An 18,319-nucleotide genomic window follows, 5' to 3' on the forward strand; every position below is an offset into this window, starting at 1 on the left:
CAGACTCATATTCTGACTAGAATTATGAGTATGACATCGTCAGGCTAAATTGCTTAGGTACTTGTCGCAATCTCAGAGCAGAAACCGGGTAATCCAATTTGAATCGTGTTGATGCTTTGTTTCTTGACTTTATTTCTTGATCTATTCCCGTTTTAAGTAGTTATTCTGATGAATGAGGCGACCAAAACAGGGTTAATGCTTTTATTGCAAGCTCCAAAAAGAAGGCTACTTTACTGCCCGCCTGAGAAAAGTTGACCCAGAAGACGTCTACAATCAGCTGGAAACAGCCGGGCTTGTCTCCTCGCCAATTTGAACAGCCAACCGAGCAACAACTGTCTGGCATTTTACTACCTATGTCAGACAATTTTAAAGCGGATATATTAAATAATCTTGAATGAAAGATGGTCAGTTCCAGTATAAATTCCAGTGGTAGACAGCTGTGGAGTGTATTTCTTGCCTGCAAGCTGGTAATTCTGACGTGACGTGAAAACTATGAAAGCCAATTACCGTAAATATTGTAAGGTTCAGTCTTCAAATCTGACATGTAGACTGAACATTTAACATTTACATTTACATTTAACATTTATATTTATATTTACATTTAACATTTATATATAACATTGAACATTTACGTTTATATTTAACATTTACATTTAACATTTATATTTAACATTTACATTTAGATGAAACATTTATATTATTCAACAACTTTGTGTCACTGCCAAACATTATCCTTACATGAATATCTCTCTAAATGTTTGAAAAAGTGACATTTGAATATTGTTGTGCTTTTTTCCCCATATGATAATGCTAAATGTAGCAAAACTGAGCAGGGTTTTAGAACGTGCAACATTTTACAAACGGCGCCCCATAGGCAAAAGGCTGCCTGACCCGTGGGTTTTGAGGCCGCGGCCCTGAAGCAGCTGCAGCTTGTTGGCACTGCTCCCTTTTGAAGATTCCCCAGACTGAGTGGAGGGGGCCGGGGGCGGGAGAGGCCCTGGATGATGCTTACGAGGTAGCATTGCTCTCAGGGCTTCACCCTGTTTAACTTTAGTCTCAAAAGCCACCTGCGTGTCAGTCACAGCTTGCACGAAGAGCTGGGCTGAAGAGTTGGGGAGATTGGCTGCTGCAAGAAAATGCACTCATGTCATCATTCATGTCTGACAGGTTGAGCCACAGGTGCCTTTGTGCAACCACAGCCAGGCCCATTGTCTGGCCCGTGGACTGACTGGAGCAGCTGATGGTGCGCACAATGTAGTCAAACACAGTTTGGATTTCAGTGTCTTTTTTTTAATGTAAAACATGTTACTTCTTGCTGCTCTCATGCAAACACGAACAACATTCTGTAGTTTAAGAAGAAACGAAATTCATTTAATGTGATACATATATTTATATTTTGCGGGAGTCCTGCGAGTGATGTCTTTCTCTTGCTCCCGCATCAGTTTCTTCCTGCTCGCACCAGCACTCCACATTCCAAATTCGTCCCGCACCTTTTGCATTCGGACACATGGTACGGACCAATCAGAGGTGGACCATCATCTTCCCGTCTCACGTCTCCTTCCAAGGCCTATACACAGCGGGGGCATTTTTTTCATGCCATCAATTTACACATCAATATCTTTAACACAGATCGCAAATGTTACGAGCGAAAAGGCGCACCTTTTTCTGGAACAGGTCTGAGCTGTTTTCCTGAGCTGTTGCACTGCGAATAAAGGCACCAACCAATCATGTTGTACAAAACGAACATCATGTCATAACAAAAATCGTTCCAAAGCTCGTTTTGTGGTAGTGAGCCTATAGTCCCCGGTCATCATTGCCACAGGTTGGCCGTCGGTGAACGTCTGCTGCCCTAGTCTTTGCATGGGCTCCTGCACTGTCAGCACTAGTCAGACACCTGTCAGCGCGTTTCAGCAACTAAGATGCATCAAGTTTCCCATGAGAGTTGTGTCTTACAAAATGACTGAATGTCACAACATCCTATCCTTGAAATCACTCAAATGAAATTCAAAAAGATGGCTTAAAAATGTTTATTTGCCTTCAGAGAATAGCATTTTTAAAAACTCAAACCCTTCTTCACAGCACAGCCTTTCAACAACAGTCTGCAGAGTCATATAGGAAAGCAAAAACAGAACCAGTGAGCTGGAAGAAAACAAAAAGCTCAATATGTAGTGTGGAGAAAACAAACAAACAAAAATACTTTCTAAAGACAGGGTTTTCAATCTTACAGCTGTATATAAATACAGAAAGGATCACTACCTCTACATGAGGTTAGCCACTTCCACACAAGCGCTGCTATACTTACACATCAAAAACCCTTTAACCATTTAATTAAGCTCAAAAGACACATTAAAAAAAAAATTACAATATTGAACAATAAATGATCATATATAACTTAATTTCTTAAAATGGTTTGCTTGATCGGCGTCATATATTAAAACCTATTGAATACACAGTATAGTAAATTACACAGTATGGATGAATCAAAATGGGAAATAAAACTTGAGAAGTCCCAAGTCCCATTTCAAAGGAACTCTATAGGGAAGACTAACTAAATTTGGAGGGGGGGTGGATAACTGAAAAGCTGTAAGCTCACCAAGTTCAAACTGCCATATCAAGACCTTTGTGTCAATCCTGAGCCCATCGGAACATTCTTAATGTGTTTTATGATGAACTAGGTTCATCTTTTTTTACGTTAATTTGTGAGTATCTTACATTATGTCACTTACACAGAAGGTGAGGTGGTCTGTTGCTTTTGAAAACAAAATAACAAACAAACAGAACAGAAAAGAAACATGTGCAACCCAAAATATGTGCAAGTAACAAAAATGATCTACTCTAAGGAACAAGCTCAATGCAGTTTGATTGCTTTCCAGCCTTGGTGTTGCTAAGACATCCAGTTTTGTCAGTTTATCTACATATGCAAATGCGGGAGCTCATTTTAGTTCTAATGCAGTTTCAGCAGATGTCTAAAGTACATTTCTTTCTTGTGTGTGTGTTTTTTTTTTTAAAGCTGAGCGAGGGTGTGTTTCGCAAATGACAAATGAAGTCCATACAATTGCTTCAAATAAGGACAAGGTTCCCAGCAGCCAGAGCTGATCCAACAGAGTCCCACGTGCTCTGCCTTTCCCTCTAGTGGGCAGATGAGGCAACAGCAGGCTTAAGTCTGAAGAGAGTTGTCCTCTTTGCTGAAGGGCTGTGTGGATCCTGGCTTCACCCATGACAGGCCAGACACCTGGAGGCCCTTGTGGGGATCCTCAGGTCGTCTCTGTGGCGACACAAAAACACGCCATCAGTGACCGTCTCCACAGAACCCCCCCCCCCCACCAAGGACGTCTCCTGAGTAATCAGTGAGGCTTGCACTCCCAAACATGCAGGCACAGCTGTGCATTTCCATTTGGTCACGAGGAGTAAGCATACAAGCATACACTCAAACGCTTTAGGTTTCAGAGGGTGCGTGGGAAATGCATGAAAATGTTTTACTTTTTCAGCAGCGTGGTGCATAGTGAGCACTCACTTTATGTGTGAACATCCTGTCTTTCGCCTCCTCGTGGACTGTTGGGTTCCATGGAGAGAAACTGAAAACACAGAATGAGGTCAGAGTGGAGGAAAAAAAAAAATTAAAAACACCCACACATGTATCTTTTAATCTAAGTCCCCAAGACTCAACTATAATATATACACATGCAAATGTTTGTTTTTACATGTAAACACATAATATTTGATATTTAAAAAAAAAAAATTAAATAAAAAAAATCATATGGACAGATGTTCACTCACCTTATTGCGTAAGGATCGTCGATTTTGGGCTGGTCAAAAAGGTGGCTGTTGCATAGCTTCACGCTGTCCACCACCTTGCTTTTGAAGAGCTGCACATCCTTATCATACCTGAGCGTACACACAGAAACAATGAGTCACTGACCAGTGGAATTCACAGCCTCAGTCACCCAATGAATAAGGCCTTTGACAGTAACAGTGTGAGGAGGCTACAGCATGTGCGTGACAACATTACTCTCTCCAATCTGCCAGAGTGAACAGTTTATTCAATCCTGAGGACTGGCTCACTGTAGCTCCCCTCTGGCATTTGTTGGAAAGGGTTTCTAGGGTCACGTCAGATTTATGCCAAGATGATTTGTGCTTGATATGAAATTAAAGGTCCTAGGTTAGCTTTACTGTGTATAAAACCATGCAGATTATTTTCATAAACATAGACTGTGACAATGTTCTGTGCTTTAAAATAATATGCTTAGAAAAAATATTAAAATCAAATCCATCTTTGAAAAATGAATGTGTAATGGTTCTAGATCAAAAGCACTGCAGCTTCAGTACAGATTAGAGACACTTTTTTCCTGCTTCATCGGTAAAGGATCATCTGAGGGATTTTTCTGTTCCCATGGCTTGCTCTGTTCTGGGTTTCAGAACTATAAACGGAACACCTCTACAAACTGCAGACAGAAATAGCACAACTACATCACTTCAGATTAAATAGTTTTTTTTTGTTTTAATAATAAAAAAAAAACCTGCATGTTCACCATTTATAAGGTGGATTGGAGGGAATAAAGTACAAAAAATTATGTAGAAAAGTTGCAAAATGTATAACTAAAGGCTCAGTAGACAGTCAATACAGCTTACTGGACTGGACTAGAACAGTCAGGCCAAATATACAAGTCTGTCCAAGAAACATTCTTGTCATATCACTGCACACCAACAATTCAGGGCAGAGGGAGGAAGAGGAACTCACAGAACAGCAGCTTCTGGGTTGAGTGGCTCCATGGTGTTGATCTTGTAGAAGACTGTGCGCGCATACATCAGCACCTGCCAAATGTGGTTGTGATTGCGCCTGTGGAAAAAAAACAACAAAAAAAAACAGGATGTTTTAAGCACAGAAGAAACCGAGGCAGCCAGAAACAGTAAAAACAACCAGCATTCTGATAAAATGACTCCAGGCTCTCAACTCAACCCAGCAACAAGTTCAAGTGAGAAGGCAATGAGAGCTTGGAGTTTTCAAACTTCTAGATCTGAAGGACTACACACAGTGTGACACAATATGAAGCACTGAACACCGAAAGAGGGAAAACATGCTGTGCAGAGTTCCCTCATTTGAACTGTAACTCTCTGCCAGCTAAAAGGTGCCAGTCACCGGAGACGATGGGCACAGCACTCTCAAGTTAGCGCCCTGCCCTTTGTACTGGAGCTACAGCAGCAAAGTCAAGGCAGCATTTATGGCCATTCAACATGCACCATCATGATTCACATGCAAGAGGAACTTACCAATTCAAATCATGCAGGGTTCAATTAATGGGGTAATTTTTTTTCTGGAACATGTATGCAATTCAATGTTCTCAATGAGCTACTCAGTAGGCCTTACACTTAATAATGATCATGGAGAGAGAAACAAAAAAATGAAACTATAGAATGCATGGTATGGGAAAAGCGTAAAGCAGGGATGCCCACCTCCATTTTGTGAAAGCTCTTCGGACATCAAGCTCCCCTGATACGGGATCGACTAGTGGATGGAAGACTGGAATATCAAACACCACTCTCTATTGAAAACAAAGGGAGAAGCATTGAGTTAAACTTGTTACATGGATCTTCCTGGACAACAAATACCAAGACATATGATTCATTCTAGCATTATAAACTAGCTGCTCAAATGCATTGGTTTCAGAGTGCAAATACGGTGGTTTAATTTCTTGATCTTTACAGTAACCAAAGCAAGTTATGTATTGTAACAGGCAGATAGTCTGAATCACTCTGCTTGTGAAAAAATATAATCAGTCAGTCAGTCATAAGAATAAGAATAAAACTGAGTGCATTTATCTTACTAACAAAGCCACCGTCAAAGCCTTCGCTCACCAACACAGACATCACAAATGACAATGACATTTACTGTGCCTAATCACAGGGACAAGGCATCACGCCCTTGTTCCTGCATCACTCATTGATTCATTGCAGAGCCTCCTCATAAACTGAGAAACCAACTGCACCGTCAACACTGGATAACAAGTAAAACGTCTCTGTGAAATGCCAAGCCCCACGCCACACTGATTGAGCAATGAGCTGCCTCTCTGGTCATGTTTTTTATTATGGGGAATCTGCCCCGGGTGGAACAGTGAAATGTGACATTTCCCACAGTGCTTTGCCTCAGCACGGGGTCATGTAATGATTTCAGCGAAGGACAATCACACAGAGAGGACTAAAAAAAAGTACATATCTATCTGTTATCAACAGCATGTACTCTCCACAACCATCTCATATTCAATTGCTCATTGATAACATAACATTTCACTTGAGGTTGCCCCATCAGGAAACATAAATATCTGTTGGATTTATCAAGTCTAGTCACGCCTGGTTTACGCAACACTTTCTTTTCTAATTATTATCTATATTATGAGTGAGTTGTAAACGGTCATGTGTGGCTACACTATGACCGAGAATAAAATAAAAAAATAAATAAATAAAAAAAAACAGTACATGGTCATATTGGCCACATTTTTAAAAGGGCCTTAGGGCCAAAGCCTAATACGAAACCAAATTCCTCCAGGCAAAAGATAAATAATGGGGGGGGGGGGGGGGGGGGGTGTCTAGACAGAATTAAAGGTTTTTAAAACATTTTTTCAGTAGTGTGCAGTTTAATGAAGTTACTTACAGGGCAGTCTCCATCAGGGTAGTTGTCAGGGATGTAGACAGTGAATTTAAAAACCCCGTCTTGGTACAATCCATGTCGGATGAATATGACACCAAACCACACTGGAAAAGAATAGGAGCCCTGAGTCACCTCAAACCCATAAACCAATCAGTCCTTTTTCGAGAACATGTAAAGCAGGAAAGCACAGTATTTGGTCCTTACTCAAGGCTGATCTGTAGGAAGGCTGGACATAAATGCCTGGGAGTTTCTGCTTGATCACAAGTGTGCTACAAGAAAAAGTAAGCAGGAAACAATTAACAGTAATTCAGCACCACACCAAAATGCAGCAGCCCACATATCCTTTGTGTGAGCCTGACTGATTTCTGACCTACATGGTGAAAAGTCAAAATGGTGCGCAAGTTATTCACAAGGGCGACTACTCACAACTCGGCCAGCAGTGAGTACTCCAGGTAGAAAGGCCCATAGGAGGCGTGTGTGCCGTTGGCAGACTGTGCGGAGGTGGCTGGGGAGGGGGGCTTTGTGACAGGGGCTGTGTTCTTGGGGATAGAGGGGAGCTGCTTCTTTCCGAATGAAGACCGGGCCGGGCTGGCTCTGTGCTCTGCCTGCCCACTCTGTTCCTCGCTGTCGGACCTCTGCCACAACGGGAGACAACAAAACAAAACAAAACACAGTTAGGCCTCCAACTTCAAATGGTACATCTGCCATGCATCTTTCCATCACAAACTGTATAGAGGGCAGCACAGCAGAGATGGCATACTTTTGAAATGGATTTTTGTGCTCTAAAATGAGCCCAACCACCCCTTCAATACTTGCAGTGTTATAATGGCTAAAGGCCTATGTAATTTTATGGACACAGGCTTCCGGTCTACCCATTGTTTTGGTTTCATTTGACTCTACTTAGATTTTAGTGCATATTCAGAAACATAACAGAGCTAACAAATTGATCCTCTTTCCTTTCCAGTCACCAGCTAATACTTTGTGTTTGTCTAAAGCTTTAGGCCAATTAAATTGTAGTACCAGAGAAGGCTGTACTAAATTATGCCAAGACACGCTCTACCAGTTGAATTACTGGATTGACAAACCTAGCAACAACACTCAAGTTCGAACATTAGGCCAGTCTAGCACCAACGCTTCAGTTTGAACACGAGCCACCCCCCTCCCCCAACTCATGTGTGCGATCACTGAGGTAAGGCTGGCGACTAGCCAGGCAGTAAGCCATGAGACTGTCAGCGACTGGCCAGAGTAAGCATAGGAACCAGAGGCATGTGATACCCCTTCTTTCTGACTGCAGGGCCACAGCAGACATCTGCTTCCCTGCTCCACGGGAGAGACGAGTGCTGGATTCCTGCGGGCAGCAAATGTGAGGGCATAGCAGGGGCCTACGTGTAGATAGGCTTCTGTAAAGGCCGGACAAAATTAGACTGATCACATCTTTGTGATCACAAGGCACACAAGGAGCAGTAAACCTGTGAGAAGATGGAATTTTAAAATGAGTCTCACCAAACCCCCTGACTGGTCTGGAGAAAACATAAGAAACACCCTCCACCGTTGTCTCTAACGGTCGAAACAACTACACAACAGCTCCATGTGCCTTGTCTATATTCCAATAACACCCTGTATAATGTTCCATTTTAAATGTCAAACTCCCAATCATAACACTCCATGAAGATTCTAAATGAATGGTCCTTTGACCTCTGCTCACACACAGAGCACTCCCATCTCCTGCAAGACTGATCTTAACCCCCAGATCTGAGTTCGCATGTGACCTACCATTGAAGTCACATGGGCAAATAACATCAGTTCAACTTTAGACGCTTACTGAACAAACTTTCTTCAGCCCTTTGATTGATTGGGAAAGTACCCTCACAAGGCCATATTACGGTCTACCAAGCTTTAATGACAAAAGACTCAAAGCTAACAAACATCCACCACCATACCATTCCCACAGGTTTAAATTGAATTCGAATCATAAACTGGAATAACTGAAATTATACATTCTGTACATGTCTTGTTAACCTCCACCTGTCGTGTCTTGCCTTACCTTACGACCAGTATTTGTCGACATACTCCAGAAAGGGTTCATTACTCATGGGGGAAGCGATGGGAGTCCTTGTCCTCGCCTAGCCTGAGGGGATGCTGGCTGCATAAAAATAGAGGGAAAGTGAAGATACTGTATAGCATAGAAACATATGGGGAAAATAAAGTACATTTGTTAGTATTGCGGCAGTCCCTGTTCCAAATCAAGTGCCCATCCGGAGCAAATACGACGTGCATATAAAGGGCTGCAAAGACTTTAGTGGCAGTACAGCTGTTGACAAGGTGTTTTTCTTCTGTTTCTGTCATTTCTTAGCCCCCAAACCAAAGATGGATCCACTTATAATCTCAAATATGAACATTTAACATTATTATTAACAGTGGCATCGTCATACACTGCATGGAGAATATGTTTTAGCGGTTTAAAGCTATTATTTCATTGCAAATTAAATCAAGTTCTACTTGATAAGCAATCAGGTCAAACCGAGTTTTAAAAAAAGCCTCACCGTTCGTAGGTTACGCTTGTAAAGGTAAGGTAGCTCGCTAACTAGCATTTATGCTGCATTTTGACAGAACACCGCAGCAGAGGCTCGGAGGCAATATGCTGAGATTCTGGATTCAAATAAATCCACTAGATAGTCACATCAACCAATTTCGTTAAGCCATAAGCGTCACCCTTTGACTTGTATGTCACTAAAAGAACATAATTAGAAGTTATGTCGTTTGGTGTGCGAGCCAGCTAGCTAGCTCGAACAGCTGACGTTAACGTGTAATGTTTGTAGCTGACCTACCATATAGAATGAAGATATCGCTGTGTGTTCAAAGCTAACCCTCTTTTGCTAATCCAATGGACAAGTGGCAATCCTGTCGGGAGTTTCAAACGAGCATTACATTTTAACTGACTGACGCCTTCTTTCAGTTTTTGCTCGTAATTAAATCAACGGACACTTCGCATTTAGCCATCAATGCTAACTTTGCGCTACTATGAAGCTAATCTCTTAGAAAAATACCAGCTACGCCTCACCTAAGCATGCTGTTGGGCAGTGCAACATGACCAAGACGATTTGTGATTGGTTCTTGTATTTAGATTCTCTGGTATGATTTGCTCACGCCCTCGGAGTACTTTAACAAGCTAAACAAACAAACTAGTTAATTGCATATTTACTTCTATATCTTTGAGGTCAAATGTATAATATGATTTCACAAACCACCAAACATTCGTTGCCAGTCCGTACACAAACAATACCCGAGACAGGAACGACCTATGGTGCATTAAGACGCAGACGGGAGTGGCATGTCAAAGTTTTGTGAGAAGGAGAGGACTAGTTCAAATATATGGACAATATGGGCCCATATAACATGTGAAGCCGACGCACGCAACATACTTTTCAATAATATTACAGCTGGACATATGCGCTTAAAGAAAACAAACTCACCGACTGCTTAGAGTTCCGAATAGTCAGGCATTTTTAAAGCAACATTCTTTCCACTAAGGTCCAACCCTAAATGACTTGACCCTGGACTGCCATTGGTTTATACCTCATGTCAAAATTTCTATTAATGCAGAACATTGTCAATCATTTTAAACCAACATAACGATTTCTGATTGGTCACTGGTAATTAGGAGGCGGAATTTAATTGATTCTCTTGTGTGATTGGCTGTTCACTCGAATGAAGTAAATCGTTTTTCCCACACGTGTCCTTTCCAACATGGCACCGAAGGCGAAGAAAGAAGCTGTGCCCGTGAAGACCGAGGCTAAGTCCAAGGCCTTGAAGGCCAAGAAGGCTGTGCTCAAAGGAGTACACAGCCAACAGAAGAAGAAAATGCGGACTACTCCAACCTTCCGTCGCCCAAAGACCCTGCGTCTGAAGAGGACACCCAAGTACCCCAGGAAGAGCGCGCCTCGTCGCAACAAGTAAGCCCATGATAATGTCGACTTGCTTGCTAATGTTAGCCAACATGAATGGGTGGATAGTGTTTCCACCCATTTTCCTTTTTGTGGTGCATATGATGTTGTTTGCGATCAAAGCATGATATGCCATGATTTCAATTTTTAAACTACTGATGCACCTATTTTGCACCCGTTACCTACATGTAGTAGTAAATCATACTTCAAAGTAAAGCTAATAAGGTGATGCTAGCCATGCTTGTTGGCGACATTTGATGTTGCCTGAGACGGCCTACATGTAAATCTAACGTCAGGCTTTTCCGCTAGCGAGCTAACGTTATGTGTGGTTATGGACGTTTCATAGAGGCACACATTTCCGATATCTGGCCAAATAATTTTTTTTAATATACTACAGTATTTATAACCATATTGCTGAATAGATTGACCATTAATATCTCGTTCTTTGACGTAGATGTGAGGCATGCGGTGAAGGGCCGGAACGTGTTTCCTGCTCTAAGTTAGCCACCACGTTAGCTCAAAACGACTGAAACGAAAAATCAGCGGATTGATTTAACAACCGAGTTAACAGCTGTATATTGCATTAATATAGTGAAATTTGACCAGATTAATCCATTGGAAGGTGCGAGGTCCATTTTGTTATAAGTCGGAACTTAATGCAGCAGAGGTTAAGACTTTAACACCACGAGGCTGGTTGTAGTGCCATGGTTTATGATTTTAAGAATCTCTTGTGTATATCTTTCATGTTGCTATACATTAAGGTGAAATGTATATTTACATAGCACTGTTTCTCGGGGAACAAGTGGACTAAATCAAGAATATTGGTTACAGCCTGCTACTTTAATGGCACTTACCATTGGGTAATGGCACCTCAGCAAGTATTATGGGTCAATTTTTGCTAATGGGTGATGGATTCTCTTTTCTTTTCTTTTTCTCTCTCTCTCTCTCCCTCTCCCCACAGGTTGGATCACTATGCCATCATCAAATTCCCACTCACCACAGAGTCTGCCATGAAGAAGATTGAGGACAACAACACCCTGGTCTTCATTGTGGATGTTAAGGCCAACAAGCATCAGATCAAGCATGCTGTCAAGAAGCTGTACGACATTGATGTGGCCAAAGTCAACACACTCATCAGGCCTGATGGAGAAAAGAAGGCATACGTTCGTCTCGCACCTGATTATGATGCGCTGGACGTTGCAAACAAAATTGGCATTATCTAAGCTGTCGGTGTCTGCCTAAATAAAATATAAAAAAATAACAAATCAGGCTACTTGTAATTTTTCAGTTATTTAGTGCTAAATCTTTGTTCAGTACATGTTTTTATAAGAAAAATAATACAATTCAGGTGAAATTGATTCACCAAATAAAACGAAGTTGGAACTGCATTTAACTTGTTTGTTAGTCTTTATTTAACACACTGTTTCAAGCCCTCCCTGAAAATACGTGACTAATGCTGGAAAGGTTCATCTGTATGTGGACCAATTTCTGATTTAAAAAAAAAAAACACCCAGGAGGGCACATTGAAACGTATGAAGATGGTCACGTGGAAACTGGAGTGCAAATATAGCCATTTTTAACTTGAAGGCATATCCTGTCATATCTGCCATAAACTTGTGACTGGAACAATGACTACATTCATGTGTAAGCAGGCATCTGTAGTACCTAATCTTAGCAATGCGTATAGACTACTGTACTTCAATGAATATATTGAATAGTTGTGATTGTCCAATGTAAGTCATCGGGGATAACCATGCACCACTTTATGAGAACGTGCTGAAACCTGTAGCAAGTTCTGTGTCCCTACTGGTTCCTGTAACTACATATTAGTGAACAATTCTTCAGTATATTTCTGGTGTATCTGTATGTGAGGTGATTTTGTAAGGAGGGTCACAAACATTTATATTGGCCCACATATTTTGTTTTTGCACAATGCTTCAGTAGGTTTTGCTGAATGATAATTGATTGATCTCTTGACAGTTTTGCTTAATTGTTATTTTAAGAAAAAAAAATCTAATTTAATGCTCCACTGATTAACCTAATTGGGGGAAGTGACATTGTCCAAGTTTGAAAGAAGAAACTAATTATTGACTTCATCATTGCTTCATTATCTGATTCTATTTTGTTTCCTTTACACTTCATTGATAACGTTAATTAGCGTCCAGTTTCTTAATGGATCAGTCAACAATGCAAGGTCATGGACTTCCCATGGCATATACAAATCAAAAACTTCATTAGCACAAATGGGTTTATATCTGTTTGAGTTCAACTGGCATTTGCAAGTGATCTGACACAGAAACTCACCCGATGTTTATGTCCTCCACCCCATCTGGCCCAGACCGAGAGCACATTAGGAGAGGTGAGCTCTGTGACCCTACTAAAAGAACCATTTAGAGGCCTGGTGAATCCAATCCGACTGTGACCCATTATGAAAAAAGAAACCAGGACAATTGACTTTTATTCCTGCCTCTTATGTAATCTAATATTCCGCTGATTTGTTTGTGTTGAACTCACAAGGCCCTATCATTTCATGTTGTTTTGAATTAAAACATAATAATATAATAGCAAAAGATAATTATTGGGTATACTCTCAACATAGCAGGTCAGGTATGCCCATTCAAAATTCAAAATTTGTATTTCCCCATGAGCCGTTACCTGTGATAAAATACTCTTTAAAGCAGCTTTTGGGATAATGTCTTTACTTTCGCCTCTTATGGAATCATGTTTTAGTGTTTTGCCTAAAATAAGTCTAATTGCCATCTCAAAATCTTTCAAACCTCTCTGCTTCTGTTCCACTGATTCTAGAAGGCCCTACTTAAACTTTAATTTAGTTATGCATCTCAGGACACCCTGGTTGTATCGAACATTGCATGAAATATGTTTAGTGCTTATATTTTCTGTCACTCCATCTCTTCAGAGGCTTTATGGCCCACTCATCCAGATCTGCAATTTGGTTTAAATGACAGTTAAAAATTGCAATTGGCAGCCCCAGGTGACATCTGCCCTGACAGCGAATAGATAAAAAAAGCAGTGAGAACGGATGACTCTGTGTCCAGATAATAACTAATAACAATGTTAGTTTGAATAAGAAAAGCTGCAGCCGGATTCAAATGCAATATTCATTTTCCCAATATGAGCAACCAGGGAACAGACACACAGACAGAGACAGAGAGAGAGAGAGAGAGAGAGAGAGAGAGAGAGAGAGAAAGCATCAACCCAAGTCCCGCACAGAGCAATAGTCTTGTCTTATCCCTCAGGCTACGGCCTGGCTAACACCTCAATGCAGCAATTATTTGCTGTAATGACTGCAGTTCAAATAAGCCCGGAGATTTTATTAAACCAAATGAGAGAATCATCTGTGTATTATCACCTTGTGATTGACAGTGACAAGTGTTGGGCCAACACGGATGTGAGCGTGATGAAGAAGCTCCCGGCAAAGCTCTCAATAATCTTCCCCATGATAAAGTTGCTCTGCAAAAGCCCAGCCAGAGGAGGGTGGAGGAGAGACCGTGTGCATATTAATTCCCATTGTCGGTGCCCTGCCGAGGCTAGAGAGGAAGCACTTGGGCCGGTAATCTGGACGGGTAAGGCGGAACCCTTACATACAGTGGGTGGCATTCCGTAGCACTAATGAAAAAGAAAATCCGTCATACTGATGGCGTGCATAGATTTCACTATATAGGAATAATGAAATAGACATATTCATATTAAAAAGTAAAGGTCATTTCCTGAAATGGCTAAGCTTCCCTAAGCTCCAACCTTTACTTGTGCAGTTGTCTGCTGATGCCGATAAAGAGAGAGCAGGGATAGTGGCGTAAAAGAGCTGTAACCCTGTGGGGCTGCTAGTGGAGGCTGCACATTACATAGGGGCTCAGTCTGTCTCTCTGTAACTCTCTCTTTCACGCACACACACACACACACACACACACACACACACATAGACAGAGTCTATACTGTACATGTCAGTAAAATCCCTTTGTACATATGGGAAATTAAGTAATCGGCCTGTTTGTAGTATTTAAAGACTGATTAATGTATTGCCCCTAATTAATGGGCAATTGATATGTGCAATGAGACTTCCTATGTGTAATCTGAGGGGTTGCTTTCAAGTGCTCCAGTTGCAGGCCCTTGATTAGAACTATCAGCAGAGCCACCATGCTGGTATGGCACATTATGTCTCTCTCTCTCTCTGCTCTACGAATGATCTGCAAGCAACAGTCGCTGAGATTAGATTCTCCTCTCCTTGCTACATAAAAATACTCTTGTCTACACTTTAAACCAATATGAAAGACAAGCCCTGTCTAATAACCTGTGCTCTCCCGCCAGTGTCGGAGAGCTGCTTCAACTCTAGAGGGGTGGCCCGGAGAGAGAAGAGTGTGTTGACAGGGAGTGTGGGGGCAGCACGGCACCTCGGAAGGACACTGAGAGCATTATTGCCTGCTGGGAGTGATCTGTGAGGTACGCATATGCATCACAGGCTGGCATTTATTAGTGCTGTGCACTAAGTACAGGCCATGTTATTGGATTTGAATATCAGCTCCCAGACACATTTCCCTGGCCCTGGAAATATATTAAGATGAAGCAATCTCATTTAATAACACCCAAACTAATAAAAGAAGAGCGGATTGGAAATTAAATTTATGAATATTGCTCAGCAGCAGGAGCAGGAGTGACTCCCAAAAACTAGACATGGTCTGTCATCCGCATGCAGATGTGCGTCGCGTTACAGAGGCGCAACACAAACCTATACACACGCCAGACTTTGCTTTACCTAAAGCTTACTGAAATCCCTCAAGGATGTTATGAAGTCGGTACAATATTACGGTGCAAGCTTCAGATGGGGTGAAATTGCAGAGCCAAGTTGATTTGATTTTTGTTTTGTTTTGGGTATTTTTGAGACTGGAGGTAAATCAGGTGAGCATTGCTCATTGTGCTGAGATGAGGGTTCAATTGTTATGAAAACGAGTTGACGATCGAAAAAGATCCTAAAGTATACCCTATATTATTATTGTTGTTGTTGTTATTATCATTGTAACTAACAGTAATCATGTACAAGTAGCCAATTAGCCACTTGCCATTTCTGAAACTTTCCTGACACTCTTTGCATTTGAAAATTTAAGAGATAGCCCACTAACCATCTAAAATAGCGGACGACGAACTGATTAAGAGGCTTTTTGTTTGTATGCGCACACATGCATTTCCTCAGCGGTGGACGCTTGTAGACTGTGAAAAGGTAGGCATGGCTGCCTGATTGCTGAGTCCCGGTGGAGCCATGACTGTCGTTCAGTATTCTGACGGCTCCCCTGCCAAGCATCGATCTACACGTATATCATTACTGTGCACTTCCCAAACCTTCATCAACAGATGCAGCCTCGCAATTGATTAGCAGGCAAATCGATGAGCAAGTCTCTTTGGAAACATATTTATTTATGTGTGTATGTAGATAACTTAGAAGTCCATTAGTGAGATTACCTCTGAGATTTGGCTTAACAACAGATGTTCAAGGACAACTCTTTCAATAATATTACTTTGCATGGAGTGCTGCCGCCTTTGGTAAGCGCTATGGCTGGAGAGGCTAGAGAGCATTCTAGTCAAAGGGACGATTTTTAGTCGAACTAGTCGAATAGCTTACTCCTTTATAGATGTTGTGACACTCTAACACGCCATGTTATCCCTAGTAATGAAAAGGGACACGTACTAATGGAAAAGCTATATGCTATTTTGTGCAAGTCAGTGGAGGGCGCTCTAATACTATAAAATTCAAATATCGATGGGCGGTGTTGATTTATCACCCCATTTCCCGTTCAGTGTATCTTTCACACAAAAATACTGCCCACTATCCTATGTGTTGGTGTAATTTGGAATTAATGAATTTACTGCACGCCACGGAAACAAAATGGTTTGTGGCGTCTCCAAAATGCAGGTCTTTATTTTGATGTGACTGACTTGTTTATTTAACCACGCCATCCACACTTATTAATAGCCGTCACAGGCATGATGTGACAGCTGTATTGATTAAAGCTAGTAATAGACCCTCTTTTATAGCCTATTGTTATACTTTGGTGGAACTTGTTTAAAAATATAGCCTACACCATTGTTCTAGACCAGTAAAGTGGTGATAATTATTTCCCTCTTAGTCTCGTATCCTACTCAAGATAAGTTTAAAGTGTAGACAGATCATCAAATCATGAATGCGATCCCTAAAGTGTTCTCTGCTTTCAATTTTCTCTTTCCCTTAAATACGTATGACATTAGTCGACATGTAAAAAGTGAATGTGGTGCCAGCACAACCAGTTTTATTAACACCGCTGCACGTTCATTATCTGTGTGCTATTTCATTAAAAATAACCCAGGAGCCAGGACACAAAATAGAATACAAAGTTGAGAGAAACAATTTGCATTGGATTTGAATGAATTGCTTATACACTTTCCATAAGCTCCTCGACGATTTTCATCCATTTTTGCTCCTGATTGTTTTCCACATGGATGCCCACATTCATTAAAGTAAAATTATAAACATAAAGAGTATCTTAGTGTTAATATTTCTTCTTTTTGTTGAGGCTCAATCAACCATAATGTCCTAATTTTTTTCTTTGCGAACCTCATTTCACATTATCTCACTTACCAAGAAATTGGTGTCCCAAAAGGGATTTATTTCATTTATCGGGATTATTGAATTAAATTAAACCAGACACTTACCGCAGGCGGAACATGACTACGGCATCTACTTATAGTTACTCTTAAGTGTGATTTAGGCAAACATATTAGGCTGCAAATGCCTTTCATTCGCAGACGTTCGGCTGCTTAATTCATTCATTAGGAATAAGGGTTCAAGAGCCCAAGGTGCACGCAAAGGTCATGCGAAGAGGGAATTTACGGTAATTACTTAACAACTATGTTTACACGCCAGTCATCAGAAATTATATCTCAGTGGAACATTTAACAGCGAGCCGTTAAAAGTATACACCATAATTCCTTAACCATAGATATGGCCATAAACGATAGCTCAATAGATCAACTTTAAAGATCAGTCGAGCAGAACGTACACATTTTCTCTGCTGTCCTATACCCTCGTGTAATTTGTAATTTCTGAAATACTCGATCGAACGATAGAAAACCTTTGGAACTAAAAGTGTTCTTTTAGATTCACTTATTGAGTTCAGTGTGTGCCACATTATATGAAAATTTCAATTCGAATACTAACATTTTGCATGAAGACCTTTCCTCCACTCTCTCTTTTCCTTCCTGCATCAGCAGGTGGCAGGCTTTCTCCACTGTTGGAGGATGGAGGCTTTCTGTTTTGGCCCGAGCTCCTGAACCTCACTCCTGAGATGCTGGTTTCCCAAGCCTCCCTGCTCAAGCCTGTGAAACGCATTCCCATTAAAGCGATTTTAAAAGCCAGCACCAGCTCTATAACGATCATCTCCCTGAAGCCAGTGCCACACAGGCCGACATGTGGTGGCTGCCACAAACAAAGGCATGGCACTCTCCTCCCCAATCGCCACGGTTACGGGCTGTGTCTGCCAGGGGCAATTACACCCGCAGCCCAGTGTGAGGTCTACGAGGCCCCAATCACTGCTAACAAGATCAAGGCTAACACTCTTTGCTCCCTCAAACACCTCTCTCTCTTTCCCTCTCTTTTTCCCTCTCTCTCTCCCTCTCTCTCTCTCCCTCACTCTCTGTATGTGTGTGTTTGGGCATACAGTAGAATAATAGCACTTTCTGAGTGACT

The 18,319-nt window shown here is 41.4% G+C and overlaps 2 protein-coding genes and 1 non-coding gene across 6 annotated transcripts; 2 read left to right on the forward strand and 1 right to left on the reverse strand.

The window, feature by feature from the left end:
• Positions 1-2,013: 2,013 nt before the first annotated feature.
• Positions 2,014-10,226, reverse strand: LOC105899782 (akt interacting protein). 4 transcript variants are annotated; one of them, XM_012826996.3, is made up of 10 exons: positions 10,117-10,226; positions 8,688-8,786; positions 7,070-7,278; positions 6,848-6,912; positions 6,647-6,747; positions 5,452-5,540; positions 4,739-4,837; positions 3,778-3,885; positions 3,515-3,575; positions 2,014-3,265 (listed from the first exon to the last, which is right to left on the reverse strand). In XM_012826996.3, exons 2-10 carry the CDS (start codon positions 8,727-8,729, stop codon positions 3,158-3,160), a joined length of 882 nt encoding a protein of 293 aa, XP_012682450.2. In that variant the 5' UTR covers positions 8,730-8,786; positions 10,117-10,226; the 3' UTR covers positions 2,014-3,157. The 4 variants fall into 4 exon arrangements, with proteins under 4 accessions (XP_012682450.2, XP_031425057.1, XP_031425056.1 ...); XM_031569197.2 differs by having other exon boundaries at positions 8,688-8,816; positions 10,117-10,210; XM_031569196.2 differs by lacking the exon at positions 10,117-10,226 and adding an exon at positions 9,889-10,048.
• Positions 10,227-10,338: 112 nt separating this feature from the next.
• rpl23a (ribosomal protein L23a) lies at positions 10,339-11,852 on the forward strand. The gene is made up of 2 exons (XM_012827002.1): positions 10,339-10,596; positions 11,549-11,852. The coding sequence occupies exons 1-2, from the start codon at positions 10,391-10,393 to the stop codon at positions 11,808-11,810; spliced, it is 468 nt and encodes a 155-aa protein (XP_012682456.1). The 5' UTR covers positions 10,339-10,390; the 3' UTR covers positions 11,811-11,852.
• LOC116220905 lies at positions 10,682-10,752 on the forward strand. The gene has a single exon (XR_004163942.1). It is a non-coding gene; the product is annotated as a small nucleolar RNA Z17 (small nucleolar RNA).
• Positions 11,853-18,319: the final 6,467 nt, after the last annotated feature.

The sequence above is a fragment of the Clupea harengus genome, chromosome 6 (genome assembly GCF_900700415.2).
Source record: "Clupea harengus chromosome 6, Ch_v2.0.2, whole genome shotgun sequence".
Classification (NCBI taxonomy): Eukaryota; Metazoa; Chordata; class Actinopteri; order Clupeiformes; family Clupeidae; genus Clupea; species Clupea harengus.